Source organism: Heterodontus francisci, chromosome 1 (genome assembly GCF_036365525.1).
Source record: "Heterodontus francisci isolate sHetFra1 chromosome 1, sHetFra1.hap1, whole genome shotgun sequence".
Classification (NCBI taxonomy): Eukaryota; Metazoa; Chordata; class Chondrichthyes; order Heterodontiformes; family Heterodontidae; genus Heterodontus; species Heterodontus francisci.
In genome coordinates, this window is record NC_090371.1 from 54,839,750 (window position 1) to 54,859,915 (window position 20,166).

At 42.4% G+C, this 20,166-nt stretch overlaps 1 protein-coding gene across 1 annotated transcript in view; it reads right to left on the reverse strand.

The window, feature by feature from the left end:
• The window catches only part of LOC137377668 (coiled-coil domain-containing protein 68-like), a 62,348-nt gene that overhangs the window by 34,260 nt on the left and 7,922 nt on the right, over window positions 1-20,166 (reverse strand). The window contains exons 2-4 of the mRNA XM_068047610.1: window positions 16,345-16,483; window positions 15,082-15,168; window positions 8,831-8,980 (exon numbers count right to left, since the gene is read on the reverse strand). Of these exons, the coding sequence (XP_067903711.1) occupies window positions 8,831-8,980; window positions 15,082-15,168; window positions 16,345-16,467 (360 nt within the window). The 5' untranslated portion in view covers window positions 16,468-16,483. The remainder of the gene's footprint in view (window positions 1-8,830; window positions 8,981-15,081; window positions 15,169-16,344; window positions 16,484-20,166) is intronic.

Sequence of the window (20,166 nt, forward strand, 5' to 3'; positions counted from 1 at the left end):
ATCCTTGTGGACTAGCATTGGCAACAGATCACTAGGCAGATCCAAATCCCGTGACAAAAATTTTCTGCCTACAGGCATTCAGCTAATTCTCAATTCAATGCAGCACAGGGTGGCACAGTGGGGCAGTGTTTAGCACCGCAGCCTCACAGCTCCAGCGACCTGGGTTTGGTTCTGGGTACTGCCTGTGTGGAGTTTGCAAGTTCTCCCTGTGACCGTGTGGGTTTTTGCCAGGTGCTCTGGTTTCCTCCCACAGCCAAAGACTTGCAGGTTGATAGGTAAATTGGCTATTGTAAATTGCCCCTAGTGTAGGTAGGTGGTAGGAGAATTGAGGGAAGGTGGGGATGTGGTCGGGGACATGGGATTAATGTAGGATTAATATAAATGGGTGGTTGATGGTCAGCACAGACTCAGTGGGCCGAAGGGTCTGTTTCAGTTCTGTATCTCTCTATGTTACCACTAATTCTACAAGATTGTGTCTTGCAGAGAAGCCTTGATTTTTGTGGCACCTTATCAAATATTTTCTGAAAACCCAGGCAGGCAATGTCCCAAATCCACTAACCTAGTGATTTCTTCAAAAAATTAGGTCATATTTGTATGACACAGTCATCTTTTCCAGAACTCAGCTGAAGTCATGCCAATGGACTGATATTTTTCCAGTTCTGTCCTGTCTATGTTGGCAACCTTTGAGTCTGAGGGAATAGTCTCTGACTCTAGTCAGCTATTACAGATATGGCCAGGGTGCTTACAAAGCACCGGTCCCATTTCTTGAACGACCCTAACGTGGCTATCATTTGGGCTGGAAGCCTGATCTATTTTATAGCTCCTTATTCTATCTAAGACAATAACCTTATCTATTTTAATATTAACATTTTACTGTTATCAGCACCACCTAATGCTATCAGTCGAGCATGATCCTCAAGTGTAATGACCTATGCAAAGTAGTTTGGTTTCTCTGTCCTACACTACTTTCTATCCTATTCCGATTATCTTTCAATGGTCCAACACAGTCGTTGATGGTCCTACGGCTTGCAACATAGCTGAAGAAGCTTTTCCCATTACTACTACAATCATCATTCATTACATGTATTCTCTTGTCCATTGACCCTTTCGCTGATCTAATAGAAACCTTAGTTTTCTTTATAATGCTAAATTTTTATGAATCACTGGTTAGGCCCCTGCCAGAGTATTATGTCTAATTATGGGCACCACACTTTAGATAGGATGTCAAGATTTTGAAGAAGGTAAAAAGGTGGTTTACCAAAATTAGACCAGGGATGAGGAATTTCAGTTATGTATAGACATCAGAAAAGCTGGAATTGTTCTCGTTAAAACAAAGGGGAGATTTAACAGAAGTGTTCAAAATATGATGGGTTTTTATAGAGTAAATAAGGAGAAACTGTTATCACTGGCAGAAGGGTTGGTAATCAGAGGACATAGATTTAATAGAAATTGGCAAAAGAACCTGAAGGGAGATGAGGAGAATGTTTTTGCACAGTGAGTTGTTATCACCTGGAATTCACTGCCTGAAAGGATGGTGGAATCAGATTCAATATCAACTTTTAAGATGAAATTGGATTACATACTTGAAGGGGAAAAGTGTCCAGGTCTATGGGGAAAGAGCAGTGGAATGAAATTTACTGGAGAGCTCTTTCAACACATCAGCACGGGTATAATGGGCTGAAAGAATCATACAAAACAGTAGATGATCAATGATTCTATGAAATATCTTCAGCCAAAAGCGCCAAGTTGATAATTAGTTGGCCTCCTTATGAGGTCCCCAATGTCATAGATGCCAATGATCAGCTATTCGTTTTACACCACGTGACATTAAGAAGCTGCTGAGTACACTGCACACAGTGAAGTCTGTGGGTCCTGACAACATCCCAGCTGTAATGCTGAAGATCCAAGTACCACAGCAGGCCATCCATCCAACCAAACTATTCTACTGCATCCATGGCACTGGCACCCACCCAAGAAGGTAACCAATTGTCTACCTATGTCCTATCCACAAAAAAGATAAATCTAACTGAGACAATTAGCACCAAATCAGCAAAGTGATGGAAAAAAATCATTATTTGTTCCATCAAGGAACTTATTCACCAATGACTTGCTCAATGATGCACAGTTTGAATTCCACCAGAACTACTCCAGACGTCATCACAATCTTGATCCAGATGTGGGCACAAAGGAGTGGAGAAAATAACAACCCTTGACATCAAAACAGGAATCAACTGTGTATGACACCAAAGGACCCTAGAAAAACTAGCAGAGGCTAGGAATCCTGAGGCGAGTAACTCACCTCCTGACTCCCCAAAGCCTGTCCACAATCTACAAGGCACCTGGGATTGAAATAATAGGCCTACATCAATCATCACAACAATTTCAATCTCTAGTGTCCTAGGCTCAACAATCTTCAGCTGCTTCATCAATGACCTTCCTTCAATCGTAAGGTCAGAAGTGGGGATGTTCGCTGATGATTGCACAATGTTCAGCACCATTCGCAACTCCTCAGATACTGAAGCAGTCTGTGCAGAAATGCAGCAAGACCTGGACAATATCCAGGCTTGGGCTGATAAGTGGCAAGTAACATTCGCACCACACAAGTGCCAGACAATGACCATCTCCAACAAGAGAGAATCTAACCATCTCCCCTTGACATTCAATGGCATTACCATCGCTGAATCCCCCACTATCAACATCCTAGGGGCTACCATTGACCGAAAACTGAACTGGAGTAGCCATATAAATACCGTGGCTACAAGAGCAGGTCAGAGGCTAGGAATCCTGAGGCGAGTAACTCACCTCCTGACTCCCCAAAGCCTCTCCACAATCTACAAGGCACAAGTCAGGAGTGTGATGGAATACTCTACACTTGCCTGGATGGGTGCAGCTCCAACAACACTCAAGAAGCTCGACACCATCCAGGACAAAGCAGCTCGCTTGATTGGCACCCCATCTACAAACATTCACTCCCTCCACAAACATTCACTCCCTCCACCACCGACGCACAGTGGCAGCAGTGTGTACCATCTACAAGATGCACTGCAGCAATGCACCAAGGCTCCTTAGACAGCACCTTCCAAACCCGCGACCTCTACCAACTAGAAGGACAAGGGCAGCAAATACATGGGAACACCACCATCTGCAAGTTCCCCTCCAAGTCACACACCATCCTGACTTGGAACTATATCGCCGTCCCTTCACTGTCGCTGGGTCAAAATCCTGGAACTCCCTTCCTAACAGCACTGTGGGTGTACCTACCCCACATGGACTGCAGCGTTTCAAGAAGGCAGCTCACCACCACCTTCTCAAGGGCAATTAGGGATGGGCAATAAATGCTGGCCTGGCCAGCGACGCCCACATCCCGTGAATGAATTTTAAAAAATCCCAGGAGTTCCTCAGGAAAGTGCCCTCACCCTAACCATCTTCAGCTATTCCATAATGCCCTTTTATTCTCACAAGGTCAGAAGTCAAGCTATTAGCTGAAGATTCTACAATGCCTCCATTCACAAATTCTTTACAAAGAGATGCACTCGAGGTTTCCTGGGTATGCTTATTTGCATATCCAATGGTGTGATACTGGTGCATGCAGCTGAATATCAGGAAACAGCTATGCAGCATTTTAATTGCACCCCAGGCTGTATTAATCAGCAGAATACTAGGGGACCAGAACATAATATAAGATTACTGCTTGGCTCCTTCATTTCTCTCAAATTACTTCACTGAATGTCTTTCCAATATTTTTTTATTGCTATTGAACGGCACAGTGGTGCAGTGGTTAGCACCGCAGCCTCACAGCTCCAGCAACCCGGGTTCAATTCTGGGTACTGCCTGTGTGGAGTTTGCAAGTTCTCCCTGTGTCTGCGTGGGTTTCTTCCGGGTGCTCCGGTTTCCTCCTACATGCCAAAGACTTGCAGGTTGATAGGTAAATTGGCCATTATAAATTGCCCCTAGTATAGGTAGCTGGTAGGGAAATATAGGGACAGGTGGGGAGGTGGTAGAAATATGGAAATAGTGTAGGATTAGTATAAATGGGTGGTTGATGGTCGGCACAGACTCGGTGGGCCGAAGGGCCTGTTTTAGTGATGTATCTCTGAACTAAACTAATCATCATGAGGAATATTCAAGTGCCATCTGTGCCTAAAGGACAGTAGGGCACGGCACCAAACCAAAGGCGAGGAACAAACAACTTCACTCGTTCAGCCCTCCAAGCCCTCCTAGGGAGGAGGGCACTGAATGCAGGATGAACATATTCCGGAGTGTGGGTGCCATGAAGTCAACCGGAATTATCATCCTGGAGGGAGATGGCATTGGCACTGACATCAACTCCCTCATCTTCAGAACAGTGCCACAAGAAGTTCCATATTGTCAGCAGGGCAAGCAATTTAACACACTGTGCACCTCTTCCCTTTCTTGCTTGCCTACCTTGGGCACCAACACAATCTTTACCATTTTAAGGCAACATTTTCTGGTTAAGGGTACCTCCAACTCCTTACCTGCACTATGGCTACATAACTCCTTTAGTACACAACAACTGCATTACACAACCCCAAAGACTCTTCCCCCATTCCAACAAGCTCACGGCTTCAAAACTCTTACTTCATCTCCTCCATTCCATTTGGCACACACTCCTTATCTGCCAGCCTTAACTGCTTTACATATTACACACCAAAGAAAGGTCACTGGAGGGCCCTCCCCACCTTTAAACTCTTATCCGCTTTGAAGACAAGACCATCTGAAGGCGTTCAGCTTTTACCATTGGAGATGATGAGGTCACCAGCCAGGTTAAAGACTTAACGCTTGCACTTTCACCTTGTCATCCCTCTGAACCAACAGAGAGCCCTAACATTCCATCCCTTTCTTTATCTCATTAACCATATTGATGGCTCCCACCACTGCCATCTCAAGTTAAAAATGGTGTTGTATTTAAAATTATTTTAATTTCTTTAGTGTGCTCCCGTATGAATGAAGACTAACTTTATCGATTGTTTTATTTAAAAAAAATATTATATGTTCCTCAGGCCAAATGAAAGTTGCTTCCTTGATGTTATTGCAATAAAATTTTCAATTGACTTGTGGTCTCAAAGAGTCTGGTAATTTCCCTGCATCTTTTGCAGCAGTGTCATTGACATTTGACTGCAGAAAGGATTGTTTGTGTGTCTTGTTATAATTACAGCCCCACTGACTTTGCATTGCTCAGCTATATAAATAAGTCTTACAAAATACTTTGTATATATTGGTTCCCTGACAGGTGACTTGAGACAATTTTGAATTTATGCCAATTTCCACACAAGATAAGTTCCCCAATTTGTACTGACTGTGAACAGCAAACTCTCCTGAAATTGTTCTTTAGTAAAAATAAAATCACATTTTACATATGTGCCCATCATTATGCAAGGATGTTGTAATATCATCAAGCTGCAGTACCCATTAAAATGAATGAGGTCAATTTCTGCAGAGTGTCTCCCCTTTGCTTGTTACAACTTTAGGCAGTAGAGGACATTTATGCAATGCTTATGCCATGTTTCTAGGGTTTCCACGGCTCTTCCGCCAAAGTTACAGCAGATGAACGGGTGAAACCCCATGGAAACTCCACCCTGAGCTGTGTACTTATTCCTTCTCCTCAGGTATGGTCATATGGTGGTCATGTCTGACCTGGGCCACATCTCACCATGGTAAATTGTAAAACCAATTTCAATAAGTCTGGTATTTGTGGACTAGTACAAAAGTAAATTACCGTCCGATTGTTGTTAAAATCTCATGGCACCTCAGGAAGGGCATATTAGCCTTGGAGGGAGTGCAGTGCAGATTCACCAGAATAACACAGGGACTAAAAATGGTTAAATTATGAAGACAGCTTGCATAGAATAGGTTTGTATTCCATGAGTATAGAGGATTAAGGGGAAGTCTAACTGAGGATGCTTAGAGAATTTGATAGTTTCTGTCTATCTACCCTGTTACCTCTGATTGGGTTGGGGGCAGTGGGGGGGGTGGGGGTTGCAGTGGGGAGTACCAGAACAAGGGGACATAACCTTAAAATTAAGCTAAGCAGTTCAAGGGTGCTTTCATGAAGCACTTCTTCACATAAAGGATAGTAGAAATGTTGAACTCGCTTGACTATAAAGCTATTGAGGCTAGGTCAGCTGAACATTTCAAACTGAGATTGACAGATTTTTGTTAGGCAATCATATTAAAGGATATGAAATCAAGTTGGAGTTAAGATATATATATCATCCCTGATCTAATTGAGTGGGAGAACAGGCTTAAGAGTCAAAATGGCCTACCCCTGTTCCTATATTCCTTTCTATACTTCTAAAAGCCCAACTGATGCCCTTCAAGGAAATAAATTTTCTACACTCACCCAATCTAGCCTACACATGACTCCTGTCCCACAATATGTTCAGTTCAAATTTCACCATAATTGCTTGGCTCCAGAACTTATTGGAGAGTTAATCCAAACATAGACAGAAGAGCTAAATGACAGAGAGGAAGAGTCACTGTCCTTTATATCAAAATAACACTCCATCTTGCATGGTATCAAGAAGCCATAGCAAAGCTGAAGTCAAGGGAGTCAGAAAGAAATGCCTCCATTGACTGGAGTCATATTTGGTGCAAAGGAAGATGGTTGTGCTTCATTGCATCCGTAGGACATTGCTGCAGGAGTTCTTTAGGGAAGTGTTCTCAATCTAACCATACTAGTTACTTTCTTCATGATCATCCAACCATCATAAGGTCAGTAATGTGGCTATTGATGGACTATTTCATAATCTTCAGCTCCATTAACAACCTCTAGCAAGACCTGAGCTGATAAATGCCAGGTAGCTCTTCCACCATGGCAAGTTGGGAAACTGCACTTCCACCAAACTTATGATGGATTATCAAAAGAACCCACAGGGGGGTCTATTCTAAGACTATGGAGGCAATTTTCCAAGTACGCACAAATGGCAAACAAGGTCCCCAAGCTAAATACTTGGAAAGTTGTCTCCATGTTTAGGCTATAGTCAAAATACACTAAGAGCAGTAGGTATAGCATTTTCATATCTAGATTTAAATTATGGCAGCTGAATTCACAAACTTTTTACAATAACTCGTATTAATACTCACAAATGTGCGTGTACTATTTTTACAATCTTTAGGTTATAAACCTATTATACGATATTGCATCTGGTTCACACCAGAAACCTGCAGTAAATTATCTAAGAATGGAAAACAGAAAGTGCTAGTAAGGCACAGTATCTCCATAGGATTCATAAAGAGAAATACTTTTAGTCTTTTAGCTGCTAACTGACTTGCTGTATGTTTTCAGCAAATGCAGTTTCTATTCCAGATTTTAAAATATGTACGGTTTTCTTTTTACACTAAGAATCGAAATTTAAAAGAAACAAATTCTGGTCACTTAGCAATGAGTCCAAAGCATTTCGAAACAAAGCTGTACTGCATATATGAAGTACAGTGACTGTTAAAAGTACAGTGCAAATTAGAATAAGGTTGCAGTTAAAATAATTGTGATGAAAAGTCTTGCAATATTTGTCGAACCATAGAACAACAATATGATTTCCCTCAGGTTGAATAATACAATCAGAAAGACTTGTATTTATTGAGCATATTATATCTCAGAAGACTATCTCACCTACAATAGATAGATTAGCAGAATGGGCAGACAAGTGGCAGATGGAATTTAATACAGAGAAATGTGAGGTGATGCATTTTGCAAATGGGGTAGTGAGAGGCAATATAGACTTAATGGCACAGTTCTAAAGAGTGTGCAGAGACAGAGGGACCTGAGGATTCATGTGCATAGATCTTTGAAGCTGGCAGGACATATTGACTGAGTAGTTAGCAGAGAATATGGGATCTTGGGCTTCATAAATAGATGTATTGAGCCCAAAAGCAGGGATGTTATGCTGAACCATTATAAAGCTCCAGTTAGGCCCCAACTAGAGTATTGCATCTAGCTCTGGTCATCACACTTTAGGAAGGATGTGAGGGTGCAGAGGAGATTTGTCAAAATGGATCCAGGGATGAGGAATTTTAGCTACAAGATTAGGTTGGAGAAGCTGGGTTGTTCTCCTTGGAGCAAAGGAGATTGAGGGGAGATTTGATAGAGGTGTACAAGATTATGAAAGTTTTAGATGAGGTAGGCAAATAAAAGCTGTTCTCATTATCTGGTGGTGCAAGGACTGGAGGACACAGATTTAAGGTTTTTTGCAAGAGATGCAGCAGGATGTGAGGAATCATTTTTTTACACAGCGAGTGGTAATAGCCTGGAACTTGCTGCCTACAAAGGTGGTGGAAGTGGAGATGATGAATGATTTCAAAAGTAAATTGGATGGGCACTTGAGGGAAATAAACTTGCAGGGCTATGGGGATTGAGCCGTGGAATGGGACTGATTGTATTGCTCTACAAAGAACCGGCATGGACTCGATGGGCTGAATGGCCTCCTTCTGTGCCAATGTGACTCTTTGACAATAAATTACTTCCAAGTGTAGTGACATTTGAAGTACAGAAGGCATGAACCCATTCTGCACACATAAAGATTCCTCTAACAAATAATGAAGTAAATGGTTAATCTGATTTTTTTTGTTGATGTTGGTCAATGGGGAAATGTTAGCCATGACAGTATGAGAATCATGGCATCTTTAACTTTCAACTAAATAGGCAAACAAGGCCTCAGTTTAACATCCCATCCAAAGAACAGCACCTTCAACAATGCAGCACTTCTTCAGAATTGCACTAAAGTATCAACTTAGATTATGTGTTCCAGGCCTACAGTGGTCTTTGGCTTCCCACTGCAACACAATCTCTGTCACAATGATTAATACTCTGTACCTTTGTCAATAGTTCCTTGTTTTCCCATTGAAGAGCACGAAGCTGGACATCTTTTGCTTTGATCTGTTCCAAGATCTGACGATACTTGGAAAAGAGCTCCGCCACACATGACTCAGATTCATTAACTTCAGGTGATTCCATCATTGGCCTCTATAAAACAACACATATTATATAAGATATACTGTCTAGAGGCTGCCTACGATGGATATAAATGACTTCTTTGAGACTACTTCTCAACAGTCCCAGTGTAATGTAGTCACACGGGAATATTCCGTGATAATCCTGATGCAAATATTACCTATTTGAACAGGAAGTTTTTGAAGGAGCCACTTAAATATCTATATCCCATTAAGATGTTGTGGAATCTAACCCAGTTGTATGTGGGGCAGATTTCACACGGCCAGAGCAGCAGAAAAATGACTGGATGAGTTTACATGTGAACAGCTGAAGAAGGTGTACACAGGCTAGTGATTGGGAAAATACATTGCTCCCCAGAATAAGACAGCTGACCACAGAGGTAAAGCAGGAATAAGCATAGATTGACTTTATCATTGCACCAGCAGAGCAAAAACTTCAAATCTCCCAGCAATTTTCTGAACTATTTTACCAGGCTGAATACCTCAAGCTCAGGTCTTAGTTATGGTAAAAATCACTCAGTATTCAATCATCAGAGAGTACAAATCTAAGAGTAAATCAGCACTCTAGGCTAGACGTTGCAAAAATAATAAAAGGACAAAACTAAAGGCTCTGTATCTGAATGCACGTAGCATTCGAAACAAAACAGATGAACTGATGGTGCAAATAGAAATAAATAAGTACGATCTGATAGCCATTACAGAGACATGGCTGCTGGATGACATAGATTGTGACCTGAATACTGAAGGGTATATGACATTTAAGAAGAACAGGAAGCGAGGAACAGGTGGAGAGGTGGCTCTGTTAATTAATGATAGTATTATCACATTAGCGCGGGATGGCCTAAGTTCAGGAAACTAGGATGTAGAAGCGGTTTGGGTAGAGATGAGAAATGATAAGGGCAAGAAGTCACTCGTGGGAATGGTGTACAGGCCCCCTAACAGTAGCCACATGGTAGGACAGAGTATTAAGGAAGAAATAATGGGAGCTTGTCAGAAAGGTACGGCAATAATCATGGAGGATTTTAATCTACATATAGACTGGAAGAATCAGATGGGCAAAGGTAGCCTAGATGAGGAGTACATAGAATGTTTTCAGGATTGTTTCTTAGAACAGTACGTTCTGGAGCCAACCAGAGAGCAGGCTATACTAGACCTGGTATTGTGCAACGTGATAGGATTAATTATTGACCTTATAGTGAAGGCGCCCCTAGGTAGTAGCGATCATAATATGATTGAACTTTACATTCAGTTTGAGGGGGAGAAGAATGGATCCAAGACTCGTATTTTAAACTTAAATAAGGGCAATTACAAGGGCCTGAAAGCAGAGCTAGCTAAAGTGAACTCGCAAATTAGTTTAAGGGATAGGTCAATAGAGATGCAGTGGCAGACATTTAAGGGGATATTTCAGAATATACAGATCAGATACATTCCAACGAGAAAGAAAAATTCCAAAGCGAGGACCCACAATCCATGGTTAACTAAAAATGTTAAAGATAGTATCAAACTTAAAGAGAAAGCATATAATTGCACAAAGATGGGTGGCAGCTCAGAAGATTGGACAGAATATGAAAAACAGCAAAGAATTACTAAAAGATTGATAAGGAGGGAAAAATTAGAGTGAGAGAAAGCTGGCTAGAAATATAAAAAGATAGTAAGAGTTTCTATAGATATTTAAAGAAGAAAAGAGTTAACAAAATGTGCATTGGCCCCAAGAAAGTGAGTCTGGGGAATTAATAATGGAAAATAAGGAGATGGCAAATGAATTGAACACATATTTTGCTTGGTCTTCATTATAGACAAGTATTCCAGAAATAGTTGTAAATCAGGAAATGGAAGGGAGGGAGGATCTCAATAAAATTACAATTACCAGGGAAGTGGTGCTGATCAAATTGTTGGAGCTGCGGGCTGACAAGTCCCCGGGTCCTGATGGACTTCATCCAAGGGTCCTAAAAGAAATGGCTACTGATAGTTGATGCATTGGTTTTAATTTTCCAAAATTCCCAAGATTCTGGGAAGGTACCATTAGATTGGAAAATAGTCAAAGTAACACCTTTATTCAAAAAGGGAGGGAGACAGAAAGCAGGAAACTACAGGCCAGCTAACTTAAAATCTGTCTTAAGGAAAATGTTAGAAACTATTAATAAAGATGTTATAGCAGAGCATTTCGAAAAATTCAAGGTAATCAGGCAGAGTCAACATGGTTTTGTGAAAGAGAAATTGTGATTAACCAATTTATTGGAGCTCTTTGAAAAAGTAACATGTGCTGTGAATGAAGGGGATACACTGTACCTAGATTTCCAAAAAGCATTTGATAAGGTGCCACATCAAAGATTATTGCAGAATATAAAAGTTCATGGTGTAGGGGGTAACATGGATAGAAGATTGGCTAGCTAACGGAAATAGAGGATAGGCATAAATAGGTCGTTTTCTGGTTGACAAGATGTAATGCATAGTGTGCCACAGGGATCATTGCTGGGGCCTCAACGGTTTACAATTTATATAAATGGCTTAGATGAAGGGACTGAAGGTATGGTTGCTAAATTTGCTGATGACACAAAAATAGGTAGGAAAGTAAGTTGTGCAGAGGGCATAAGGAGGCTACAAAGGGATATAGATAGGTTAAGTGAGTGGGCAAAGATCTGGCAAATGGAGTATAATGTGGGAAAATATGAAATTGTCCATTTTGGCAGGAAGAATAAAAAAGAAGTTTATCTCAATGGTGAGAATTTGCAGAGCTCTGAGTTGCGGAGGGATCTGGGTGTCCTAGTGCAAGAATCGCAAAATGGTAGTATGCAGGCTCAGCAATTAATTAGGAAAGCTAATAGAATGTTATTGTTTATTGTGAGAGAAATTGAATACAAAAGTAGGGAGGTTATGCTTCAGTTATACAGGGCATTGGTGAGACCACATCTGGAGTACTGTGTACAGTATTGGTCTCCTTATTTAAGGAAGGTTGTAAATGGAGGCAGTCCAGAGAAGGTTTACTAGACTAATACCTGGAATGAGCGGGTTGCCTTATGAGGAAAGATTGGACAGGCTAGGCTTGTATCCGCTGGAATTTAGAAGAGTAAGAAGCGACTTGATTGAAACATATAAGAGCCTGAGGGGTGGATGTGGAAAGGATGTTTCCCCTAGTGGGAGGATCTAGAACTAGGGGGTCACTGTTTAAAAATAAGGGGTTTCCCATTTAAGGCAGAGATGAGGAGAAATGTTTTCTCTCAGACAGTTGTGAGACTTTGGAACTCTCTTCCTCAAAAGGTAGTGGACGCAGAGTCTTTAAATATTTTTGAGGCAGAGGTAAATAGATTCTTGATAAGCAAGGGAGTAAAAGGTTATCGGGGATTGGCGGGAATTGGGGTTGGGGTTACAATCAGATCAGCCATGACCTTACTGAATGGTGGAGCAGGTGCGAGGGGCCAAGTGGCCTACTCCTGCTCCTAATTTGTATGTTCGTATGTTTACATCCTTGTGCCGCTTTGTAGATGTATAAGAATCTTACATCATGGAAGCAATTACATGTACATGGAAAATATATTTGGAATAATTAGATTGTCACATGGAATATCAGAATGCAGCACTACAATTAAACATCATTTTACCTGAAAATTTCCTGAAAATGTATCTGGTTTCAAGAAAAGAACACAGCTCATTTCTCCAAACTTACTCTTATTTTCAGATCCTCTCTGGCCAGGGGACAGGTGCCAGAGGACTGGAGGACAGCGAATTTGGTACCATTATTTAAGAAGGGTAGCAGGGATAGATCAGGTAATTACAGGCCAGTGAGTCTAACATCAGTGGTTGGGAAACTATTGGAAAAAGTTCTGAAGGACAGGATTAAGCTCCACTTGGAGAGGCAGGGAATAATTAAGGATAGTCAGCATGGCTTTGTCAGGGGGAGATTGTTTCCAACAAACTTGATTGAATTTTTCGAGGAGGTGACTAGATGTGTAGATGAGGGTAAAGCAGTTGATGTAGTCTACATGGACTTCAGTAAGGCTTTTGATAAGGTCCCGCATGGGAGATTGGTTAAGAAGGTAAGAGCCCATGGGATCCAGGGCAATTTGGCAAATTGGATCCAAAATTGGCTTGGTGGCAGAAAACAGAGGGTAATAGCCGAGGGTTGTCTTTGCGAGTGGAAGCCTGTGACCAGTGGTGTACCACAGGGATCGGTGCTGGGACCCTTGCTGTTTGTAGCGTACATTAATGATTTAGACGTGAATATAGGAGGTATGATCAGTAAGTTCGCAGATGACACGAAAATTGGTGGTGTCGTAAATAGTGAGGAGGAAAGCCTTAGATTACAGAATGATATAGATGGGTGGAACAGTGACAAATGGAATTTAATCCTGAGAAGTGTGAGGTGATGCATTTTGGGAGTACTAACAAGACAAGGGAATATACAATGGATGGTAGGACTCTAGGAAGTACAGAAGGTCAGAGGGACCTTGGTGTACTTGTCCATAGATCACTGAAGGCAGCAGCACAGCTAGATAAGGTGGTTAGGAAGGCATATGGGATACTTGTCTTTATTAGCCGAGGCATAGAATATAAGAGTAGGGAGGTTATGATGGAGCTGTATAAAACACTAGTTAGGCCACAGCTGGAGTACTGTGTACAGTTCTGGGCACCACACTATAGGAAGGATGTGATTGCACTGGAGAGGGTGCAGAAGAGATTCACCAGGATGTTGCCTGGGCTAGAGCATTTCAGCTATGAAGAAAGACTCAAAAGGCTAGGGTTGTTTTCCTTAGAACAGAGAAGGCTGAGGGGGGACATGATTGAAGTATACAAAATTATGTGGAGCATTGATAGTGTGGCGACCAGAATTGTACGCAATATTCCAAGTGTGGCCTAACTAAATAAATACTAGAGTGAGAGCATTCATCACAATTTCTGTCTTTACTGCCTCGAGCATATGGCAGATGCTACGTCCACCAATGTTTTACAGGCATCCAGTGTTTGTCAGACTGAGGGAAGGGACTTGAAATTTAAAGGATCCTCCCCAGTGAATGCTGTCAATTGTGAAAAACTGACACACTCTCCTCCACCAGCTGATTTGGTCAGTTGGCTTCAAGGCTCCATACCTCCCATTACCTTGGTGGCAGCTGGCACCTTTATGTGGCAAAGACCTGCTCTTGTAGCTATTATCCTCCCCCACACTATGGCAGGCTCCCTGGCACAAGTGGAAACACCACTGAGGGCATGCCAAAATAATTTGCAAATGGCTGGGCGGGTGGGCACAAAGCCTGCCTCACCACCCTTACATTAGTCAGCCTTGCAAAGGAGAGAATTCCACTCTGCTGGACTTGAAAGCCCAGTGTTGCACCCAATTACCCACTTGAGTGATCGGGCATGTTGATATAAAACAAAAGCAAAATACAGCAGATGTTGGAAATCTGAGAAAAAACCCCAGAAAATCCTGAAAATACTGAACAGGTCTGGTAGCATCTGTGTAGAGAGAAACAGAGTTAATGTTTCAGGTCAATGAACTTTCATCAGAACTGGGAAAAGTTAGAAACATAATAGGTTTTAAACAAGTGAAAAGGCAGAGGGTGGAAAAAGAACAAAAGGGAAGGTCTGTGATAGGGTAGATGAGACAGGAGAGATTAAATGACAAAAGGGTTGGTGGTGCGGAGCCAAAGGCAATGGTAATGGGACAAGTAAAGAAACAAAAGATGCATCTAGAGGCAGTATGAATGGCAGAACAATGAACAGCTGCCATCTGAAAGCAAAAACAAGAGCTTATGGTCTGAAATTGTTGAACTCAATGTTGAGTCCAGAAGGCTGTAAAATACTTAATGGTGCCTCGAGCTTACATTGAGCTTCATTGGAAGCAGGAGACTGAGGACAGCGAGGTCAGCATGATAGCAAAGTGGAGAATTAAAATGACAGGTGACCTGAAGCTCAGGGTCACGCTTGCGGACTGAGCAAAGGTGTTCTGCAAAGCACTCACCCAATCTGCGTTTGGTCTCCCCAATGTAGAGTTGATTTAAACTTCTGTATGTACAAGTAATCCACCAGTAATAGTTCACTGTTGATACTGCTTACTCTAAAGATTTATTCTCACTTAGCAATAGGAAAATCAGGAAATACAAAGAATGGAGCTCAGAATACCTTCATCTCTTGAGTTAGTTGGTTGTCTGTCACTCCATCCTCATCCCCAAACATTTGTTGTCGCATTCTCTGTAATGTAATTCGCATCTAGATGGACAGGAATTTTAGAAAGATCAAAGTCTCAACAACTGACATCTCTGACTCAGTCTACTCAAAATTTGGGCTCTAGGTTTGTCTGGGGGCCTTTGTCCGGACCAAGTCCCAGGCTTTCACTTAATAAATATTTTAGTTAGAGCTAGCAGATCTCCTGTGACAATATACTGTTTTATAATGCAGAAGTACTGTACCATGCATTGAACAATGTATTATTTTGCAAAAGTTGCCTTTTAAGATGGCCTTTCCTTTTAAGACAAGAAAATGTAATTGTTATCAGTAAACGTATCTTGAATTTATTCAGATTTCAATTATTGCTTCATTAGGAAACATTGCTGATTGGAATATGCTTGTCAATTCAATATTGCAGCAGAGAAGCATCCAGAAATATAGGACTGTTTTGCATTTGTCCCTAGAAATTGGACCCTTCAGAACCATTATTTTGGGTGAAAAAGCAAGTACAGAAGGATCCAATATGGTGTATGATGTGTGCAAACTCATGTTTCCATTGGGAGGGCACCACATGCCAAATCTATTAGGATGCCCACCCAAAACTAGAATTAGACTATGGCCTATGAAAATGGAGGACTGCATGCCTGCTTCAGTCCCCTTTAGAAAATGGATTGGGCCTGACTGTAGCATGCGCTGTGCATGTTGTGGTACGTTTCATCTGGATAAAGCAGGCAAACCAACAGTCCTCAGAGAGAGGGTGCCATCAAAAAGGTTTGGAAAGAAATATTTCTCCTGGCTCCACATTGAAAGTATGGACTGCTGCCACCCATTGGTTGCCCCTTTGATGATTGTCCCCCCCCCCCCGACCCTCCAACCACCATCCTGACCACCCCCTCCACCCCCCAACCTTGCCAAAGTTCCACACCAATCCCAAACATACTGCAGGCACGGTGCGAACATTCCCACTGGCCGACTTTCCTCCTCTTTGGGGTATAGCTAGTGCCCTCAGCATGCCAGTCCTGTCCTGATGGCACAAGAGGACCAATTCTGCATGGTCTTCTTACATATCTGTTTCAGCGTGGCAGTCATTGCCGGTGCAACATATATTAACCAAGTGAATCATCACAGGACCCATAGATGGATATTTTAAGTGACGATAAGTATACATTCGTAAATCTGTGCAAAGTAGATCATGAGTCATCAGAATTATTATTTCACCTTTTTTATGTATTCTGTCTCTTCTTTGATTTGCATATTGGCAGATCCATAATACAGATTTTTTTCTCCAAGTTCATGGCTGTTGTTTTCCAAAACTCTATGCTTGGTGCAGTACATTGTCATGCAATAAAGATGTAACCTTTTTAGGCGACAAAGAAAGGAAAAATTATATTAGACAATTCCTTAATTAATGTTATTGTTTCATAAGCCCGAATAGCACTAGTGTTTCTTAAGATTAATATGAATTATCTCCTCCTACAGAAAATGTTCAGTTCAGATCTTGCGCGTTCCATCACTGAGAAAACTTGCAGCCTATATTTACTTGCCTGGATGGCTGCAGCTCCAACAACCCTCAGGAAGCAAGACACCATCCAGGACAAAGCAGCCCGCTTGATCAGTAGCCCATCCACTACCTTAAACATTCACTCCCTCCACACCTGTGCACCATGGCTGCAGTGTGCACAATCTACAGGATGCACTGTAGCAACTCACCAAGGTTTCTTTGACAGCTCCTCCCAAACCCATGATCTCCACCACCTAGAAGAACAAGGGCAGCAGATGCATGGAAATACCAACACCTGCAAGTTCCCCTCCATGTCACACACTATCCTGAGTTGAAAATATATTGACATTCTTACATCATCACTGTGTCAAAACCTGTTCTGGCTACTAGTTGACGAGTTGGGGATGAATCACAGTGCCAGACAGAGGTACAATCCCGGGCTGGTAGGACCTTGCCATGCTCAGTGTGATTGGTAAGTTAGGTGGCTACACAGTGCTCCCTGATCTTTCTGTCCCATGTGCCATCCCTGCCTGAGAGGAAAAGCAGTTGGTCAACCCCTAGACTTCTTACAATGCTGCTTTATAACTGGCTGCTGCAAAATCCATGGGAGCAGTCCAAGTCAGCTTTCTCTAAACCTTCTTCCTGCGGATAAGTCCATCTTCTCCATACACCTCCCCATGGCAGCATAGCCAATATTTTTTAAATTATCACACTATCAGTTCACAGTGTCTTAGAATTTTGTAAGATTTCTGCCATAAGAAATATATATAATGCATAAATAGGTGAGAACCATGGTAAAACACAACGAAAATATATTTCTCATTCCCCTTTTCTTCCTGTGGTTACAACTGCACTTACTTGTCCAATGTCAGCCTCTGACTTTCTTTGTTTCACTACTTTACAGGACCTATTTCACCTTCTGAAGCTGATGATAAAGACTGGCAGTGACAGAAGATAGAAATGTTCCTGGCATGCCTAAATTCAGCTGCAATAATGAATGATAAGCAGCCGAACAGCAAAGTGGAAGTTAAGAACTTAAATCAGTCTCAATAGTCAACCAAGCATCTTCCATAAACCCTGACAGCTTGATAGGTAAGTGCACTATGTGATGTGGCACTACACTAGACTGAAAGAAAGAAAAGAAACATCTGCATTTACATAGTGCCTTTCATGACCGCCAGACGTCTCAAAGCGCTTTACAGCCAATTAAGTCCTTTTTGAAGTATAGTCACTATTGTAATGGAAGAAACACAGCAGCCAGTATACGCCCAGCAAATTCCCACAAACAGCAATGTGATAATGACCAGATAATCTGTTTTTTTGTGATGTTGATTGAGGGGTAAATATTGGCCAGGGCACCAGGGATAACTCTCCTGCTCTTCTTTGAAATAGTGCCATCAGATTTTTTACATCCACCCAAGCAAGCAGACTAGGTTGGATTCAGCCAGATGCTGATGATTGCTAGTCAGTGACTCCTACTGGGGAGTGTGTGAATGTGGACATTGTATGAAGACAGGATTATTACTCAGTTGTAATGCCCAGCACTATTTTGTAGCAAGATGGCACCCACTGGCTTGGATCACATATGATAGCAAAGGATAAGTAGGAGTCAGCGGCAGGGAAATTCTTCAGAGATGCTCCTCCTCTCCCAGCATTACATTACCAGAATACAGTAGAAAACCCTTCCACATGCAAAAATGGAGTTTCCGCTGCAGTTCCAGTGAAGTAACGCAGGCAGGGCAGGAGTGGCTCTGAGGAATTTCTCAACCAATGTCTTCAGGAAAGCAGAGAAGAAAGGGGCAGGGAAAATACAGAAAGAGAAAAGGCAAAGCCCAAAACCTCTCATTATCCAGATAGTGTCTTTTATCCCCTGGATAGTGCTTCTTATCCCTTTGCCCTCCTTTTCTCCGATTGCCTACTGATGGCACTGGAATCTGCCCAACCTCGGCTATCATTCTGAAGGATCTACTCCTGGTGCAGATTTGGCAAGTGGCTCATCTTCCACTTGTAACCTGTTGCACTCATTCACGCGTTTAGTTTCTTATGGGAGAGTACTGATACTGGGCCTCATGGCTGCACTTTGGTAACCGAGATCTTTATTTATCATGGTGCTGTCTTATTATGCACATCGAAAGCATAGATAGAGTCATAGAGTCATAGAGTTATACAGCACAGAAACAGGCCCTTCGGCCCATCGTGTCTGTGCCGGCCATCAAGCACCTAACTATTCTAATCCCATTTTTTATCTACTACGAACGTTCCTACTGTTCATACTGTGTGAGAAAATAAGAATAAGTACATATATAAAAGATATATTTTATTAAAAATTGGCACTGCTGAAGGAAGTACCATTAACTGCATGAATATTTGTACAAGTGGAAATTAATACATGCATAGGTGATTGTCTTACAGAGTCATAGAGTAATAGAGCTGAATTTTCACCATGGAGGTGAAAAGCAGGAGCCGGGTCCGTTTTTGGGTCAGAAGCCCGCCTCCCGTGGGAAGCTGATTAAAGTCCCAATTTTCAAGGGGTGAGTCCTTAATTGGTATGGAGAAAAGTTCTTGTCCGATAAAAACAAGTGGGGGCGGTTACAGAAGTGGGTCAGATCAAAAATGGGACGCATTTAGATAACCATGGCAGCTGTTCCTGAAGCTGCTGGCTGCCCTGAAAAAAACTGCGCATCATATGAAAACCGTCAACTCATCCATAGGGAAGTGAGATGAAGCAGGAGAGCTGGAGGACAAGCACCTGGGGCAGGGCTGCCACTTGCTTCGTTGACTCGGACCTCAATATCATTGGAGGCCGTGAGGGAGAAGAGGGAGGTCCTTTTCCCAGAGAGTGGCCAGAGGAGGCCACTATCAGTGATCGAGCAGGCCTGGCTGAAGATTGCTGCCGCTGTGAGTAGCAGAAGTGTGACTCAGAGATTCTGGATCCAGTGCCGAAAAGGTTCAATGACCTCATACCTCTGACAAGGTGAGTGCAACCCCCAATCCTCCAGACAGGTCTCTGGGCTTGAATCCTCCAGCAGCAACAACAGCTCAGGGGCCTCAGGGTGCATGCTGCTTCTGAAGATGGGAAGGATCTGTGCCCAGGGCAATTACTCATCCCTCATAATGGCACACAGCCATAGTGCTGCTGAAGACCTTTTACAAGAGTACAACGCAGCTCCGGATGGATAGGGGCAGATGGCATTTGACACAGAGAATAGCAGTGCCTTATCTCACTATCTTTTGTCTTTGCACGAAAAACATGCACACAATGCCAGAGAGAGGGCCTAGATGGGAGGAGGGGTACCCTTCCTCTATTACATCACACCCATGGAGGAGGAGACCTTGGACATAGCCAGGATAGTGGAAGAGGAGGCAGTCGGGCCTGGCGCAGCTCTTGGTGCACCTGGTGATTTCAGAGGGCAATGTGGTCATTAAGGGGGTGCAGAGCACTCCTCCCCGTCTGATAGCATGTCACACACTGAGTAAAATTGGTTAGCCTTAGTACTGCAAATGTCTCCACGCTCCGAGCCTGGCTCTCATCACCTCAT